The sequence below is a fragment of the Gymnoscopelus braueri genome, assembly GCF_963280865.1.
Source record: "Gymnoscopelus braueri genome assembly, chromosome: 9".
NCBI classification, from domain to species: Eukaryota; Metazoa; Chordata; class Actinopteri; order Myctophiformes; family Myctophidae; genus Gymnoscopelus; species Gymnoscopelus braueri.
In genome coordinates this window covers 21,947,208-21,966,597 of record NC_137610.1, presented here as the reverse complement: position 1 = coordinate 21,966,597, position 19,390 = coordinate 21,947,208, and the positions used below count along the sequence as shown (strand labels likewise).

The following is a 19,390-nucleotide window of genomic DNA, read 5'->3' as shown; positions in this document are numbered from 1 at the left end:
TATACTGTACATTTTTACTTTATTGGAGTATTTCCATTTTCTACTCTAGACCACACATCAGAGTCAAAACTTCAGTAACAAATTATGTTGCAGATTTAGATTATTATTACAAAACGTACATTAACCAATTAAGCGCCATTTATACTTCTATCTGGGTAAAAAAATGTATTACACACACACGCAAGCACTCACACACGCGCACGCAGTGATGATTCATGACCTTTAATCATTCATTGTAAGAGAGTTGCTAAATTGCTTCTCTCGTTATAAACAAAGTTTTTATTATACAGATCATTAAAGCCATCATGAGATACTGAGCATATAACAGTTCCTTTTTAGGACAAGGCTCATCTCCACTATAGTGACTGCTATCAACTTTATGAAAGTATCAAAATATATGTTCCCCCTCTCGCTCGCTCGCTCTCTCTCTCTCTCTCTCTCTCTCTCTCTCGTCTCTCTCTCTCTCTCTCTCCTCTCTCTCTCTCTCTCTCTCTCTCTCTCTCTCTCTCTCTCACTCTCTCTCTCTCTCTCTCTCTCTCTCTCTCTCTCCTCTCCTCTCTCTCTCTCTCTCTAAAAAGGGAAGGAGATCTTTAGCCCTCTGGAGTGGTTCTCAAACGACGTCATGTACATCTGAAAAAAGTCTTTTTTTATTTGATTTCGATGCTTTATTAACTCAGATCTGCTGTGGACCCGCCCGGAACCCCCTCCCCACCGCTGTAGTCCAACCCGGAGATTCGACCTCCATAACAAAGACAGATTGGAAAGCCGGCGGGGAGCGGGGGGTTGGGGGTGGGGGGTAGAGCGGGAGACACCGGAAGGACCTGCAACTTCAGCTAAAATCAACCGGAGGTTGGGAGATACCGGCACAGACAAATTTCCTCCCGCTATATCCTGCACTATTACTGGCTGTTCCCGTGAGGACGAAGCGCGGGGGGGGGGGGAGTGGATTGAGAAAGATATGCACACACACACACACACACGTTTGTATTATCATATTTGTGAGGACATTGAACATTTGGGATAGTCATTATATAAATGCCATATTCCACCACTTTTTTTTCTGGGTGCCATTTGTAACTCTAATCCTAAAGCCCGAGTTTAATTACATGGGTATACCCCGAATAAGGCATTGGTATCTGTCGGAAACACTGTTTAAAAAAAAAAAAAATCTCTCTGCATCGTCCGAGGACTGGTGTGCGTGGCATTTCTGGAAACTTTGCAAAGTTTGTGTTAAACCAGAAACAGTATTGTGTCAAAGGTTGTGTCCAACCTAGACACAGGATCCAAATATCTCAATAGAAGAGCAGGGAGACCAAATACAACCACCCCAATTGTATACGTTATATTTTACTAACATACTCTACCATTTGATTTACTAATAAATTACATAATAGAGCTTTAACTTCAAACAATTGTTTTTTTTCTATTTCTCTTGTGAGGACCAGGAAAATTGTCCTCACAATGTCTATTTCTCAAATTCTACTAGGCATATAGTTGTATACTTGTGGGGACATTTGGCCCTCAAGCATCGTAATAATACAGTACTTACTTGTACTTACTTACACGCACGCACGCACGCACGCACGCACGCACGCACGCACGCACATGCGCCTAACAGACCCAGGAGCGTGTTTTTGGCAGAAGCAACAAGGATAGGTTTAGAGGGGGAAATCTATTGAGTGGCAAGCGGTGTAGCAGAAGAGTGTGATAACAGTGAGTGATGTATGGCTTCTGACATGAGATGTGACAGCTTCCAAAGCATTTCATAAGAGCCCCAGACAAGCCCCCACTGGCTGGCAGAGAGAGAGGAGAGAGACGTCATAAACCTCCAATGCCTCTCTGCCTCGCTTTCCAGCTTCTTCATTTTTATCTTCGGGCATTAACTGTTCATTACTGCCCCCCCCTCTCTGTCTGCTCTCTCTCTCTCTCTGTCTGTCCTATCTCTCTCTGTGTGTGTGTGTTGTCTCTCTCTCTCTCCGTTTCTACCAAATTTAGACCTCACTCTCTCCTGTCCTGTTCAGGTTCTTCTCCTTTTTTTTTTGTACCCCTCGTTCCATCCACCACCCATCCATCCACCCACCCACGTACAGCAGACTGACAGGAAATGGGGAGAGAGAAATGGGAGTGACACACAGGAAAGGTCGTCGGGAACGGGACTCGAACCCACGACACCCATTCCAGTGTTTTTATTGATTTTGTTCCATAGTCTTAGCCTTTTCTTGTGTTTTCCTAATAAAGTAGATTTTCTTTTGTCCCCCCCATGTAAAGCGTTGCTATAAAAAAAATAGATATTATTATTATTATTCCCTCCTCTCTCCCTCCCTCCCTCCCGCTCTCCTCCACTCACTCATCATTCAGCAGGTCTTTGAGCAGTTTGTTCTTGTCTCTGAAGCAGCCCAGGGAGTGCATGCTGTCCAGCACGTCCGGGTCGATGTCGTCGGCTGACGGCAGGCTGCGGATGGTCACCTTCCTGGGTACGGGCTGCTCCGGCTCAGGCTCGTTCTTACCCGCTCTGACAGAACACAATGCAAGGGAACAACACAGCATGGTAAGCAAACTGCACTTCTGGAAGGTTACTACTGTAAGTATATATTCATTCAATTACTGTACTAAAGTACAAGTACTTAAGTATGTCCATTTTTTTATGCTGCATACTTCTACTCCACTACATCTCAGAGGCAAATATTGTACTTTTTACTCCACTACTATTATTTAAAAACTTTACTACTTTGAAGATTTAGATTATTATTACAAAACACACATTGACATATTAAGCCCAATGTTATACTATGTTATAACAGCTGATCCACAAGCTTACAACGTTGGGAGCACGTACTGTAGATCGAGTATTTTCGAAAAAGTCTAAATTGTGAGAAACGTTGGTAGTACTTTTACTGTAGGTACCTGTAAGTATATTTTGATGCCAACACTTTAAAACTTTCATTCAAGTAAAACCGTGTGAACGCAGGGCGTTTACTTGGAACAGAGCATTTTCATATTGCGGTATTGCTACTTTTTACATAAGTCTAAAGTACTTCTTCCTGCCACTGGCAATTTAGCCCAAACATCCCCCCAGAGTGGAGATAATACCCTCCTCAAAATCGTTCTCTAGTGTGCAGAGCCTGTGCTCATTCATCATGTAGCTGTATAGCTATCCCCCAACAGGGGGGGGGGGTGAAAAGATAAGTCAAAGCAGTATACTTACATGTACCATGTGTGCTTCTGGATTTGATCTAACTGTAAAACACAAGAGACAAGGAAGGGCAAACGGTTAGGACGGCTTCTGTTAACACGCAAATCGTGATCGTCACGCCAGTCGGGCAAAGGGCTGCACACACACAATCATCTCAATCAACACCGACAGAGATTTCAAAGTCAATTTCGTAGAATAGAATTGTAAGCTATAAACACATGAAGGCAGAAAGGGAAGGTCAAATTACTTTTTTTTCCTCGTGGACAGAAAACAGCCAGTGCAATTATAGTGCTTCAGTGTATGTCCAAAGCAGAGGGAGAAATGTTACAGAGAGGTGAGAAACCAGACAGACAGACAGACAGACAGACAGACAGACAGACAGACAGACAGACAGACAGACAGACAACTTAAACCCCTTGAGCTATAACCAAAAATAGCAGATATACAAGCTCATAAAGCGCGGCACCAAGTGCGGCACCAAGTTTGTAGATCTGCTATTTTTGAAAAAAATTGAAAATGTGTGCAAATCTTTGAATATATATTTTTTAAAGCAAACATTTGTAACTCAGATCTTTGCTTCTGGAGGTCCCTGGAACAAAATATTTTACAAATGTTCGCTTTAAAAATATATATATTCAAAGATTTCACAAATTTTCACGATTTTTCGAAAATAGCAGATCTACCAGCTCATAGCACAGCACTCGGTGCCGCACTATGAGTTTGTAAATCTGCTGTTTTTGAATAGCCAAAGACATCTAAAATGACAGAGGTGCGTTCCCGGATTGAATGGGTTAAGTGGTTAACAGAGAGAGAGAGACAGATACACTATTGAGCAGCATACAGAGAAGAATCATATCTCTCTCACACACAGACACTGGGCCTGACCGATGCCAAACCACCTGGTCTAAAGGCTAATTCACACATTCTGTCGGAGGGCTCGATGTCGCTCGACGATGAAGGCAGCGGATATTTCAGCTGAAAATACGTGACGTGTTAGTATTCAACAGAGTGCAGATTAGGTTTAAAGGGACTTCTATCTTTGTCGTTCTTATTCAATTTATCTCTTAAGCCCCCCCCCCCCCCTTCTCTCTCTCTCTACTCTCGAGTCTCCATTTCTCTCAGACCTCGCCGTTTGTTGCCATCTGCCTTATTAATACACTGCTGCCCTGATCCTTGTTCGACATGTGTGTGTGTGAGAGAGAGAGAGAGAGAGAGAGATTGTCGCTGTCGGGCAGAAACCTCTTATCTCCGTATTCTAACTTTTTGTGTTTTCGTAAATTAACGCCTTTCTTGATCGTACTACAGCATCACACAAAAGCATGACAAGTAGCAGATCTGCTACTTTTGCTACTTTTTGAATTTGAGTCCTGAAAAGTAACAGTTTTGGACATATGAGGTTTCCACCCGACAGACGAGATGCAGAAAGGGCCGATAAAAGATGTCTATCGTCAGTTCGTCACTGACAGGCAGAAACCTCATACCTCAAATTTTCAGCGTTTTTGTTTTTCATAATAATGAAAATAAATGAAAATAATGAAAAAAAAAATTTTCATACTACAGTGTCACACAAGAGTAGCAAAAATAGCGATTTCTTGCTATTTTTTAAAACAAAATTCAGTGGAAAAATTAAGTAGTTACGGGTGTCTGTGGGGTTTGATAAATATTGAACCAATGAAAAGTAATTGTGACTAAATACATCGGCCCCAGTGGAACACAGGTTACTTTTTCACAATTGTGCTGAAAAGTTACAGTTTTGTTCATACAGTATGATGTGTGTGTGTGTGTGTGTGTGTGTGTGTGTGTGTGTGTGTGTGTGTGTGTGTGTGTGTGTGTGTGTGTGTGTGTGTGTGTGTGTGTGTGTGTGTGTGTACTCAAATGTCCCCACAAGTAGAGTAGAATATGAGAAATAGACGTCGTGAGGACCATTTTCCTGGTCCTCACAAGAAAATTGGTTGATTTATGGTTAACAAGATTATTTTAGAGATAATGTTTACAAGTTGTGCGCCCCTGTCATGCACCGAAAAATAGCCGCTCTACAGGCTGACAACGCGTCACGCGTTGTCAGCCTGTAGATCTGCGGCACACTCTGTGCCACAACGCTATGAGCTTGTAGATCTGCTATTTTTGAATAGCCAAAGAAATCTTAACACATTGACTGCCAGAGTTTATTCATAATGTACTCACCCCTGTGCCAGCAATTTGCGTGTTTTTAAATTTTTAAATTTTGTAATTTTTCATTCAAATAAATTCTCTGATTGTGGTGTTAAGCACATACGACAGTTCCACCAGTAGAGAGCAGCAAATCCACACATTGATCACCTCGCTCGCCCCCTCCCAAACAGGCCCACGTCACATCCGGTCATTCACCGGATGTTATGTTTTCGACAATCCCTGATCCGCTGATCGGCCTGAAAACGATGTGATACACGACGACGATGACTGTTAGTCACCCGGACCAAAGAAAATAGAAGTTGAGCTGTCCGTTCGTTTTTTATACCGTGTGAAAAAACGTGTTTTTCCCTATTCTGGCCGAAAATGACCGGAGAAAAACAATGTGACCCGGAAATGAAATCTGCGTTATACATCCGGCTCCGGGTGAGTGTGACGTAACTGGAAAACGAAAGTGCTGATGAGAAATAAACAGAGCCGTGCGATCACAGATTAAACAATGAAAATTCAAAAGAACGCATCAATGCGTTCTTTTGAATTGCTGGCACGCAAGCGATGGATTTGAAAGAACGCAGCAATGCGATCTTGGCAATCAATGTGTTAAAATGACACAGATGCATTCCTGGATTAAGGGCGACTCTGAGAAAGATGCAGTAATATCGAAACCTCAGTCTTTGTACTCAGCACGGTGATAAAAGAGGCTTCAATTGCTCCAGTGTCAATTCTACATTATATTGGCAAACTTTAGTTAGTGTGAACCTGCTGATCTGTAAAGAGTTAAACCAAATGATATAAAACAATCCGACTGGCACGACTGTTATACAAAGCAAAATACTTGTTTGCACATTGGCCCATAGTTTAAAATAAATCTGCTCCGGAGGCACCAAACTGCAACTCTTTCATGTTCAAAAGGAGGACTATCATTCATTCATAGCATCATCTGCTAGCTATTGTTCTCTCTTGCGAGTTTTCTAAGCAACAAGTGGGTAAAGGGGTTACTCGGATTTAGAAGTCAGGAATTAGGAGGTATACTGAAGCCCAAAGAAATGTTTGAGAACCACTGGATTATTAGCCCCGGGAACCCATGCGTTTTTTTGTTACTGGATCTGATAAAAAACACTCTGCCTGTCAGATCAAAGACTGTGCGTGACCTCCTCTGTCCCTGTGTTATTGAAGTCCTGGAGGCAACAAACCAGAGACCAATATCACACACACACACACACACACACACACACACACACACACACACACACACACACACACACACACACACACACACACACACACACACACACACACACACACACACACACACACACACACACACACACACACACACACACACACACACACACACACACACACACAGAGGCCGGAGAGTGATGGGGTTCGAAATGCGCTATCGCATCAGTCGGTCAGTCAATCGCACAGTACAGGCACCAGCTGCTCTCACTTAACAGAGGGGAGTACTGCAATGGTATTGGATTGGCTGCGTGTGGGGTGTGTATTCGATTCGTTTGACCCAGGACACTTGTCTGTGCGAGTGTATCTGTTAGAAAATAAAATGTGTGTTCAAATATATCATCTCTGTTGGGTGAAAAACTTCACCCTATTTCAATTTTGGATGTTTTTCCATAAATCGATGCCCTACAGGGTATAGGCAACCTTCGGTACGGGTGCCAACATTGGCACAGGGGAGAGTGATCACTGGCAATGTGAGCTCTGCAATTTCCGCAATTTTTTAACCATTTTGAAAGTGAAAGTGCGTTTTATAAATACCAATGAAAAGTATCAACAAGAGCTTGTGACTACTGTAAATATAATAACTACACTGGATCCATTGGAACACTGGTACTTTTTCCCATTTTCTGAAAAGTTCTGGTTTTGGACATACAAGGTTTCCATCCGGCAGCCACGATGTGTGTGTGTGCGCGTGTGTGTGTGTGTGTGTGTGTGTGTGTGTGTGTGTGTGTGTGTGTGTGTGTGTGTGTGTGTGTGTGTGTGTGTGTGTGTGTGTGTGTGTGTGTGTGTGTGTGTGTGTGTGTGTGTGTGTGTGTGTGTGTGTGTGTGAGGCATATGGCAGTCCATCAGAGCAGGCAGAGCCCTCAGGGAGGGCAGGGCGATGGGGACCTGCTGTGAGGACTGTTACTGGGTGACACTGATGGCTGTCAGCCCTCAATGTCCTTCACTGACCCTCCCTCTGTCTCTCTGCACACACATCAGTTCTTAAATGGTTCAGTAAAAGGCCATATGGTTCCACGAAGAACCATCACCCAGAACCATTTTGTTTAGTGAATGGTTCTTTGTGTTCCTCATAGTACTTACTTTTCAGGATTCAAATATCAAAAGTTTTCAAGGATTCAAATATCAAAAGTAGCAGATCTACAAGCTCAAAACGCGCCGCTTCGCGCCGCGTTTCGAGCTTGTGGATCTGCTACTTGTGATGCTTTTGTGTGACACTGTAGTATGATCAAGTAGGGCGTTCATTCGCAAAAAAATATAAAAGGTAGAATATGGAGATAAGAGGTTTCTGCCCGACAGTGACGATATGCTGATCAAGTCAATGCACATGTACAATTTCAGTTTGACTGGTCAACCAAATGAGGAGAAGACAGGCGGACAGATGGACAGAGATGTCTCTATTTTACAGTGGGATGCGAAGGCTCTGGTCTCTGGTGGTGTCGTTGCTGTCGGGCAGAAACCTCTTATCTCCATATTTCAACTTGTGTTTTTTCGTAAATCAACGCCCTACTTGATCATACTACAGCGTCATACAAAAGCATCAAAAGTCGCAGATCTACAAGCTCGAAACACGGCGCGAAGCCGCGGCAAGCAGAGAGACTCTGTGCTGTCCTCAGGAGGGTATCATTATTATCCATCTACACTCTCCGGTATGATGAACTGCTCTTTAATGTAATAAGCCAGCCAATCCTCTTCATTAGTCAGGGATCACGAGGAGGCAGACCTTCCTGTCTGGGTGTTCATTTGAACAGTGACAGCCTGAGACGTGGTCGCCCGCCCAATAGCCTTCAGCGACCCTGACACTAAGACAGCGAATGAAAGAGGGTTTTACTGGACTAAGCCCCCACTAAGCTCTGCTACGTGCCGCCCCAAAAACACGGCACTGTTGTAACGCGTGTGCGCGAGTGTGTGTGTGTGTGTGTACTTAATTGTATTATACTTGCGAGGATGTCTCGAATAGTGGAATTTGAGCAATAGACATCGCTAGGACAATTTACCTGGTCCTCACACAAGAGAAATGGTCATTTTATTGTTATAAAAATCGTTAGATTTAGGCTTGATTTATACTTAGTCGTGTGATACTGTTGCACGGCCCAAAATAGCCTATCTAGCCGTGTGTGTGTGCGTGTGTAATCTATCTGAGAGACAGTGACAGTGGGCATTAAGTTGTGTAGCTAGGCACATACGGCCAATAATTAGTGCGTCTAATTGCGTATCATCATCAGACATGAAAATATTGGTTCAATTAACTAAATTCTGCCCTCCTAGTGAACAATTTCTCACACCCACGGTTCACTGTGATGGATTCTGACACGCACGCGTGCACCGTGCACGCACAGTGGCTGTTCCACTCGTCTGCACTGACCGCACTGTTGGGTCCATTAGACAATCTGCTATATGTCACAATTTAACCCATTCAATCCGGAAACGCATCTGTGTCATTTTAGATTTTTTTGCTATAACCATTATTTTATACTTTGGGCTATTCAAAAAATAGCGTGGCATTGAGTGCCATGCTATGAGCTTGTAGATCTGCTATTTATTTATTTCTATCGTGAAAATCTTTGCAAATCTTTGAATATATATGTTTTTTAAAGCGAACATTTTGAACTCAAATCATTGCTTCTGGGGATTCTACAAAGGTCTACAAATGTCTTCTAAATCCTAACAACTTATGTTGTATAATCAAACTTTTTTCATGTCAAGGACCCCCAAAATGATATGTATTTGGCCACGGACCCCAATCTAAAAATATTTTGTTCCAGGGACCCCACCAGAAGCAAAGAGTTTGAGTTAAAAATTTATGAGTATATATATTCAAAGATTTGCACACATTTTCACGATTTCTTTTTCAAAAATAGCAGATCAACAGTACAAGCTCGAGCTTGTATATCTGCTATTAAGAAATCTTAAAATGACACAGAGATGCGTTCCCGGTCTTAATGGGTTAACACCCCTCAGCTCCGTGTCCCCTCTGACTGCACCATCACAGCTAAAGACAAGCGGAGAGACATGAGGTGTGAGGAACAGAGGACAAGAGACACGAGTGTGAGAGAGGAGGGGGGGACAACATGTGTGGAGTTAGTCATCAATTGAGGGACAGCCAGTGGACAGAAGAGCCGGGCACATCTGTCTAAATGAAACTCACTAACTGCTGCATATCACTAGCTATCATAGTCTCATTGTTTGTAATTCACTATTATTTTCATTGTCATCGCTGTTAGGATTTACGTTATTAAATGGGTTGTCTCTTTAGATTCTTATACTGTGTACGTAATGTTGTGACTTGTTTTATGTTATATCGTCTCTGTCGGGTCCAAAACTGTTACTTTTCAGGATTCAAATTCAAAAGTAGCAATAGTAGTAGATCTACAAGCTCAAAAACGTGTCGCTTTGGCCATGTTTCGAGCTTTTGTATCTGCTACTTTTGATGCTTTTGTGTGATGCTGTAGTATGTTCAAGTAGTCAGTAAGAATACTCTGAAGATACTTGCAGGGGCCCTCATTCAAGGTCATTATGATTATGCATGCACTTCATGGTATCACAACACCTCCAAGGCCTTAAAAACAAGGCTCCAAACATCCCAAAACAAACTTGTAAGGCTACTTCTTGGCCTCAATCACAAAACCCATCTAACCCCTGCTCATTTTGCTAGGATTGGATGGCTTAGGGTTGAGGACAGAGTACAGCAACCTGCTATGGGCCTGGTCTTCAAGATACACCACAACATTGGGATCCCCCTGTATTTGTCAAAATACTTCCAAAATGTTAATTTTCCATGATCATAACACCAGAGGCAGCACCACAAATCATGTTCAACCCAGATTTGGCTCAACTAAGCCCAGCAAGCACAGTCAGGACCCGGACCAATCAGTGACGTCTCGATTGGGGCTAGATCAAGTCAAACCAAGACAAGTCAGATCTGGCCCAGAATATCACCTGATTTCAACCAAAATTTATCCTGACCACAAAAACGTCACTTCCAGGACGTCATCTAAACACATTTCTCATCACCCAAAATTGCTGTCCAAATGTCCATATGATGTCCCGGTGATGACGTCCTGTAAATGACGTAAAGATCATCCCCATATGGGCTGTGATCTGGCCTAGTCCTGAACGTCACCGGGGTGATGACCGGGCGTCATCATAACGTCATCATGACGTCATTGTGCTTGCTGGGAGGGAATGAACTCGTTCTCATGCTATTCATCAAAAATGTGGAATGCCCTACCAAAAGGAGTAAAGGAGTGTAAAACCCTACTCACTTTCAAAACTGCCCTAAAGATACACCTTCAGGAGGCTGGAATTCGAAAATGGCCCCTGTCTAAGTCTTAACCTACCCCCCCCCCTCTTTCATTTTCTTCTTTTGTATATATTTTTTTCTCTCTTCATACCAGTAACCTGAAAGCTGATTGTATGACATTCTGTATAGTAGTGTGTATATCTGTCTGCCTCTTATATGTCATCATGATTTGTGTGCATGGGGTTCTCATCTTAAACAAGCCAAGTGCTTAATGAGTCTTCCAGTTTAGTAGACCTTGTATTGTGAATTTGTACTTCTATGTACTGTGATTCTCATCAGTCTTAATAAAAATAAAAGTACATCAATCAATCAATTGTGAACTTGTAGATCAGCTATTTTTGGCTAATGTCCCCCCCCCCCACACACAGGATGCAGGGGTTCAAGGCGTTAATTTAATACATGTACAGTAGTAAAGCCAGTGACATTGCACAGCAAAAAGATGTATTGTTATGTGATGGTCTCAGGCTCTTCTTTTATCTGAGGTCTTTGGAGGTGCAGCAGAGGACCATACCGGCCACACAGGTGATGGATGGCCGTGGTGTAGAGAAGTGGGACATTTGCGTATACACGGCACTACACTGCTCAAGGACAGTGTCACCGGATTCACAACACAACACACCATACCTGGAGACTCTGTGTGTGTGTGTGTGTGTGTGTGTGTGTGTGTGTGTGTGTGTGTGTGTGTGTGTGTGTGTGTGTGTGTGTGTGTGTGTGTGTGTGCGTGTGCGTGTGCGTGTGTATGTAGATAACGTGACTGTATCTCTTTGCACAGACGGGATGCAAATGATCATACAAGAAAAAAGGGCGGCAACACGTCGGTGTGCACGGCACGCTCCTTGACTCCACTGACCACTTTCATTATTTACTTCTAGTCTCTCTCTCTCTCTCTCTCTCTCTCTCTCTCTGTTCATTGTTCTTATTCCTGACCCCGGTTGCCCTCCTCCACACCTCCTGTTTGTTCTCTCTCTTTCCTCTGAACACCTTGGCGAGGTGATCATTCATTCATCGGTGTGTGTGTGGAAAATGAAAAGACTTGGCATCAAAGCAGAGTAGCAGCGCGTAAAGTACTCAAACAGCGGGACCTCTGTTGAATTCAGGCCATGTACTTGTTGTGGAGGGGGGGGGGGGGGGGGGGTTTGGGGGTCTCAAATGGAATTGGGGGGATTGAGGCACAAACACAATTTTGTGAAACACTGTGGAAACAAACAGCACAAGGAAAATGTCTGGCTTGGCAACCTCGTGGAGTTGAGATTAAGCCACTTTAGCCCAGTGTGTATCTCTGGCACCACACTCGCTCCTTGGGGCATTATAGCTTCCCCCAGCTTATCGCTCGTTTTGGTGCGGTCGGGCAGAAACCTCGTATCTCCATATTTCCATGGTTTTTCGTGTATGAATGCCCTACTTCGTCATAATACAATGTCACGATAAATAGCCGATCTACATTGTAGATTGGCTATCTTTGCTATTTTTAACTTTTCTTTTTAAAGGTTTAAGTGAAAGTGGTTAAGTGTGTCTGTGGGTTTTCTACATATTGAACCTATGACAAGTATTAACAAGAGTTTGTGACTAAATAATAAATTCATTGGATCCATTGGAACACATTGAAAAGTAACTATTTTGGACATACAAGGTTTCCACCGACAGCGACAATTCCCCAAAGAACGGATTTCTCTCCCTTTACCCAGACGGGACATAGCTGGAGAGTTACTCAACGACAACTGTGACAAATCACCTCTTACAACACTTTACTGCTACCAAGATATGTGCAATCACTACAAGTAGCATTGCATGATGATGAAATATTCCATATCGTCTCTGTCGAGTGGAAACCTCATATGTCCCAAACTGTTACTTTTCAGGATTCAAAATCAAAAGCATCAAAAGTATCAGATCTACAAGCTCAAAGCGAGTCGCTTCGCGCCGCGTTTCAAGCTTGTGGATCTGCTGCTTTTGTGTGACGCTACATGTGTAGTATGATCAAGTAGGGCGTTAATTTACGAAAAAACACACAAAGCTAGAATATGGAGATATGAGGTTTCTGCCCGACAGTGACGATATGCAATAGCAGCGGTTCCTTGAGTAGAAACCATGAGTATATTGCAAGTGGGCCCCCAAATAATAACATTAATTATATTTTTTTAAACTCAGATCCATTTGACTAAGAGTACAGAGGGTGTATAGTGGTTAACCATAAGTGGTCAGAGCACATGAGTGGGGGGGTCATTGAACCCACCGTTAGGCGCTTGGTGGCGTCCACTTCGATCATGCCGCGCAGCAGGTTCTGGCAGTCTGGAGGGATGAAGTGAGGCATGTGGAACACTCCCAGCTTCACCTTCTCCAGCAGGTTCCGCAGGTTGTCATCGTCAAATGGTAGAGCGCCCTGCACAGAGAGAGAGAGACAGAGAGAGAGAGAGAGAGAGAGAGAGAGAGAGAGAGAGAGAGAGAGAGAGAGAGAGAGAGAGAGAGAGAGAGAGAGAGAGAGAGCGAGAGATGGGAGAGAGGGAGAGCCAGAGGGAGGGAGAGAAACAGAGATAGAGAGAGAGGAACAGAAAGAGAGAGAGAGAGAGAGAGAGAGAGAGAGAGAGAGAGATGGAGGGAGGAAGAGAGACAGAGGGAGAGAGAGAAAAATAAAAAGAGAGACAGATAGAGAGAGAAAGAGAGAAAGAGACGGAGAGAGGGGAAGCAAAGGAAGCACAAGTGAGGATAAAAGTGATGCAATAATTACATTTTTCACAGCACATAAAGGCATCAATCTGTATGAATGAGTCATCAACTATACCGTATGTTTTTATGCAAAATACTGGTTTATTCATCATGCCTGCAGTGTGTAAAGACCTTAAGGTATAGAGAGATGAATAGGCACGCGTGGAGAGGTTTTGCATCAGATGAGTGTTGCAGCCTTCAACCAATGAAAACTATAATGTGAATAAGGAATGACGTTCAACAACGCACGCATGTAACAGGCCTTTCTGAGAGCGTCATCCCGCACCGCATAACGAGCGTTCTCTCTGGAGTCTTTATACGCTCAAATTAGAGAGCTTCGGCCAATAACTTGTACTCAGTGAATCTCACAGTGGAGTCCCGGAGGCGGTTCCAGCTAAATAAGTTAAGAGTATAACATCAAAATCATTTTAACCACTTTAAGCCTATACAGTCCACAGTACACAGCTATTTTCAAAAGAATCTTGTTAAAAAAATTGAAAAATACAAACACAAATCATGTATGGGGGGTCCTTGACACAAAATCTTTTCAGATGGGGGAACCAAAGCCAAATACATATTAATTTGGGGGTCCTTGACGTGTAAAAGTTTGAGAACCACTTCTCTAAATAAATAATAAACGGTGAGTAAAAAAAGCGAGAAGCGCGGTTCCTAATAACCACCCAGCTCATCCACCCTCTCTTTCTCTTTACAGCGCTCACACATCAGGGTCATTCATCAGAACCGAGCTGACACCGCACAGATGTGGCCGTTTGACAAAATGGCAGCTTCCGCCACGAGACGGGAGAGGCAGAGAGAGGAAGACAAAGTGAGAACGAGAGACTAGCGAGACAGCCAGAGAGACTTAAAGAGACGCCAAAACAAAAAGGCTCACGGAAAAGAAGAGCAGCAGGGGGAGAGGAAAGGGGGCGAGCCGGTGTAACAGATGATCTGAGGGCGGTCTAACTGCCAGGGAGTGCGTGCGTCTCCTAGCATCAGACAAATGGTCCTCTCCCAGCGAGACAGTTGTGGAAGACGTACGTCAGTAGAAATACTGTGTAGTAAAAGTCCTGTATTCAAAATGTTACTTGAGTAAAAAATACTGGTAATCGAACAAGGGAGCCGCCGTCGATCAGGGCATCGCGCCCATGGTATGTTTGTATGTATGCACCCTAACGAATACAAGAACGCTTGTCCCAAAACACGCTTGCCCCGGGGTCAAATCCGGCAAGCTACAAGCTCACAGCAAGTCAGGCATAAGACGCGTCGTGAGTTTGTAGATCGGCTATTTACGGGGGGAAAACGCTGTAGTCGTACGACAGAGCATAAATTAAGCCAGTAGTTCTTAACCTGACTCTGCCAGATGGGGGCGGTATTGAGTAACTACGTTTCTCAAGACAAATAAGCTGAGAAACAAATGTGTGACGTAAGCTTCTTGGATCTGGAAGCGTCAGGTTAAGTAGTTCTGCCAAGGGTCCTCGAAAGTATTACGATTTTTTTTTAACACACATCTTCTCTTCTGGGGGTCCCTGGCACAAAACATTTTCAGATTGGGGTCTGCTGCGGCTAACTGCATATCAATTTGGGGGTCCTTGACATGAAAAAGTTTGAGAACCACTGAATTAAGCAGTACAAACACACACGCTACTGTATTCCTTCAAACAGGGAGAGATAGAGAGAGTGAGTGAGCGAGACAAAACAAAAAAATAAACTGACAATGTAAAAACAAACACTCAAGGCCCTGTGGCCAAAAAAGCCATCATCAGCACTGGTATTTATTTTAGGCTGTATATATAGTTTCTGTTTGGCTGTATGTATGAATTATGCATGGAGCAGGAGGAGTGTGTAGGAACTGGCGTACAACAGCTGTTGATGAGACAGGCCTTCAGGACATTATATGGAGAGCTGGAGAATATGAAGCTGATTATGAATACAGTCGTTTGGGTTTCTGTGGACGGCCCGGTCTGTGGGCCTTAACCCGTTTAATCCGGGAACGCATCCGTGTCGTTTTAAGATTTCTTTGGCTATTCAAAAACAGCAGATATGCAAGCTCATAGCGCGGCACCGAGTGCCGCGCTATGAGCTTGTAGATCTGCTTGTAGATCTTGTAGATTTTATGAAAAATCGTGAGAATTTGTGCAAATCTTTGAATAAATATATTTTCTAAAGCGAATATTTGTAAAATATTTTGTTCCAGGGACCTCCAGAAGCAAAGATGTGAGTTACAAATGTTTGCTTTAAAAACATGTATATTCAGAGATTTGCAAAAAAAAATCAAGATTTTTCAAAAATAGCCAAAGTATAAAATAACGGTTTTAGCTCAAATGACGCAGATGCGTTCCTGGATTGAATGGGTTAATGAATAGGAAGATGCTTCAGTTATCAGAGCCTTTATTGTGCAAGCAAAGCACATGTTGTTTAAGCTTCAGGGTGCAGAAGTTATTTTGAATGCAGGACTTGTACTTGTACAGGACTTATTATAGTGTTGCTACTTAAAGTTAAAGTTAAAGATCTGAGTGCTTCTTCCACCACTGACCAGATGGGATAAAACCAATGGTTCTCAAAGTAGGGTCGGAGGACCCGCAGGGGTCCTTGGGGGGTACCAGGGGGTCCCCATCAAAATTAGTTAATATAGCGTCACAATCATTTTAACCACTTAAATACATATCAATTTGGGGGTCTTTGACACGAAAAAAGTTTGAGAAGCACTGGGATAAACTGCAGCAGGCCTTCACACTGTGGGTGGTGAATGTTCAGTAAACAGCAATATTTGGGCGGCAATTTTCTCTGAGGGGACTTGACCCCAGACACCGTGTCAGCAGGTAAACAATACGTGGACACTTACCACCAATAGGGCAAAGAGAATGACCCCGCAGCTCCAGACGTCCGCTTTCCTCCCGTCGTATTTCTCACCCTGCGGGGGCGAGAGAGAGAGAGAGAGAGAATGAGGGCGAGGTTGAAGGTTCAAAGGGGGACGGAGGGATAAGATTCAGAAAGTACAAAAAATAAAGTTAAACAATAATAATAATTTGGTATAGACAGGAGACACACTCACCCGTATGACTTCTGGACAAGCGTAGTGCGGGGATCTGGTGGGGGAGGGGAGAGGGGGCAGATACAGAATACAAGTGAATCACACACTCTATAATTCAGAGTTCTGTTTGTAAAAAAAACAAACAAAGATCTACAAGTTCACAATGCGTCATGATGGGATGTGTTGTGAACTTGTAGATCTGCTATTTTCGCTATTTTGAATTCTTTAAAAAATGTTGCCCAACATAGGGATGCCAGGGAGGGTTATTATTGTCGTTAACATGCATTCAAAAGCAGAGGCATTGATTCCCCCCCCCCCTCCCCCCCTCCCCCCCAGCAAATCCAACCCTGCTCCAATCCTTCATTGGTGCTCACACTTTCACAGCCTCCACTTTATTGGAAAACAGGCAGCGGTATATATATACATTTGCTGTCGGGCAGAAACCTTGCATCTCCATATTCTAACTTTTTGTGTTTTGTCGTAAATTAATGCCCTACTTGATCATACTACAGCATCACACTAAAGCATCAAAAGTAGCAGATCTACAAGCTGGAAACACGGCGCGAAGCGACGCGCTTTCCGCTTGTAGATCTGCTATTTTTGCTATTTTTGAATTTGAATCCTGAAAAGTAACAGTTTGAGACATATGAGGTTTCATATCAGGTTTCCACCCGACAGAGACGCTATAATGTAATGCTGGCAGAGTAGATAGCAACATGTCAAGACCGGCCATTAAACAGGCCAGAGAGACGACCGCGTTAAAACTCAATTGAGCGGCGGAAAAGAATGGAACAATGTTTGGGTCTTCTTCGGTACACACACCGGTCAAGATGTGCTCCGGTGTTTTCGACGTCCTGAGGGCGTCTGGACGTTCCTCCCGCCCGCCCACACTCAAGGGCGCCGTCTAAAACTAGCGACCGCGAACGGGGCCCCATTAATCTTTACCGCCACCTGGATGGACTCGCAGTAAAAGCCACGGGCTAGACTGACACGTCGATACGGTACTGTATGAAGATTGTTTATAGACGCTTGCAGTGGCTCGTTCTTCTCTACATAAACACAGTGGCACTGTTCCAATATTTTGACACGGCGCTCTTGCCAAACTGCCTCCTCTCTTGAAGCGATAACAGCTTCATAGCTGCTTTACGACGGGGCAAAGTTGGCCGAGTTATGGGACGGTGGTGTTTTTAGAGCGCGATCGAGCTCTCCTTCAAGAGACGATTTTGTCCGCCTCGGTTCATTTGACCGTTGCCGTTTGACCCGTGTCCATTTGTAAACGGACAAGTAATGGGACAAATTATAAAATGTATGGATATGAAATTGATGAGAGATACAAATGGGTACAAGGATTCAGAGTTCTTTCAGAGTTAAATCGACACTCGCTTGAGACTTGGCCGAGTAGGGCACTTGGCTGCCTATCATCCATGCGCTCTGTGCGCCCTCCCGCCTCCCGACATTTCCTTATTACCCTTAACACATCGACCGCCAGAGGTTAATCTCATAATGTACTCACCAGTGCCAAGGTGTTTTTGTTGTTTTTTTGTTTTTTTCATGTCGCCATCGATCTTGTTAAAATCCTTAAGATTGAGCTCTACACGGTCTGTTTACATCCGCGAGATCTCCCTGTATCTCCCAGTGAAGATCGCGTGTCAAACGGGGCATCCATGTTTGAGTTAGAGCGGATTACGTTAAACAGTGAAATGCGAGGAGAAAAAACTACAGGAAGAGAATTGAGTTTCAGTTTCGTCTGTAGAATGGGAGCGGGCGTGATCTTCAAAACCGGATCCCAAATAATTATATTTCCTGTCATCAAACCGGAAACGGAAGTGGATCAAAAAAATTCCGAAAGTGCACCCGGACCGCGCATGCGCGAAAAGACCGCAGCCCGTAGGACTACGGGCTCGGCGCTTAACCGTTGGATTTAACGGCCCGTAGAACTACGGGCCCGGCGGTAAATGTGTTAAGCGTTTGATAGAGGGATAATAAAATCAATAATTGATACACTAAATTAACATATACACTTTGGAGATTAAATAGAACTTTAACACTTTAATTATAACAATCGCTTGCGAATTGGCCGAGTATGGCCGAATTAAACTGTCGGTGTCCCTACATTTCTTTTTACGCTTGTGGTCTGACCACGTCTGACCGCTAAGATGTGGTCTGACCACGTCTGACCGCTAAGATATGGTCTGACCACGTCTTAGTGCTATGCCGTGAGTCTTTTTAAGTCAAGGTGCATGGTGTGATGCTGTAGTACAATCACGTAGGACACTAATTCACGAAAAAACACAAAAAGTTTGAATATGGAGATGGAGGAGGTTTCTGCCCGACAGCGACGATATTCTAAGCAGAAGTCTGTCTCCCCCCACCCAACCTTTCAGCGTGGTGACGTGCCCCCCAAGCTTGCCCCCACACAGTCCATTCTAATGGCAGGATACCTGCTTCTAATGAGAGCCTATGCGAGGTGTGTAAACACGGAGCTTATTAGCCGCTCTCGTTGTCTGCTGTGTTCGCATGAATAGCGGCCCTGACGGAACGTAGCGTTCCGTGGCTCCGGCAGGCTGTCATGATGATGACGGCAGGGCAGGGCGATAGCGAACGCCGCCATAACCTCATCAGTGGCTCAAGTTCAAACCGGAGCCTATGCAAATAACAGCCTTCCTTATTGCAGGTGTCATAGAGCATTATGCAGATGAAAAACTAATGAGCAGTAGTGATAGAAGTACTCAGATTTTTTTTTTACTGA

At 43.8% G+C, this 19,390-nt stretch overlaps 1 protein-coding gene across 1 annotated transcript in view; it reads right to left on the bottom strand.

Moving 5' to 3' along the window:
* brsk2a (BR serine/threonine kinase 2a) overlaps nt 1-19,390 on the bottom strand; it is a gene marked incomplete at both ends in the record, with an annotated part of 318,021 nt that overhangs the window by 39,678 nt on the left and 258,953 nt on the right. The window contains 5 exon segments of the mRNA XM_080438342.1: nt 2,348-2,512; nt 3,206-3,237; nt 13,141-13,287; nt 16,453-16,521; nt 16,663-16,696. Coding sequence (XP_080294468.1) covers nt 2,348-2,512; nt 3,206-3,237; nt 13,141-13,287; nt 16,453-16,521; nt 16,663-16,696 — 447 coding nt within the window.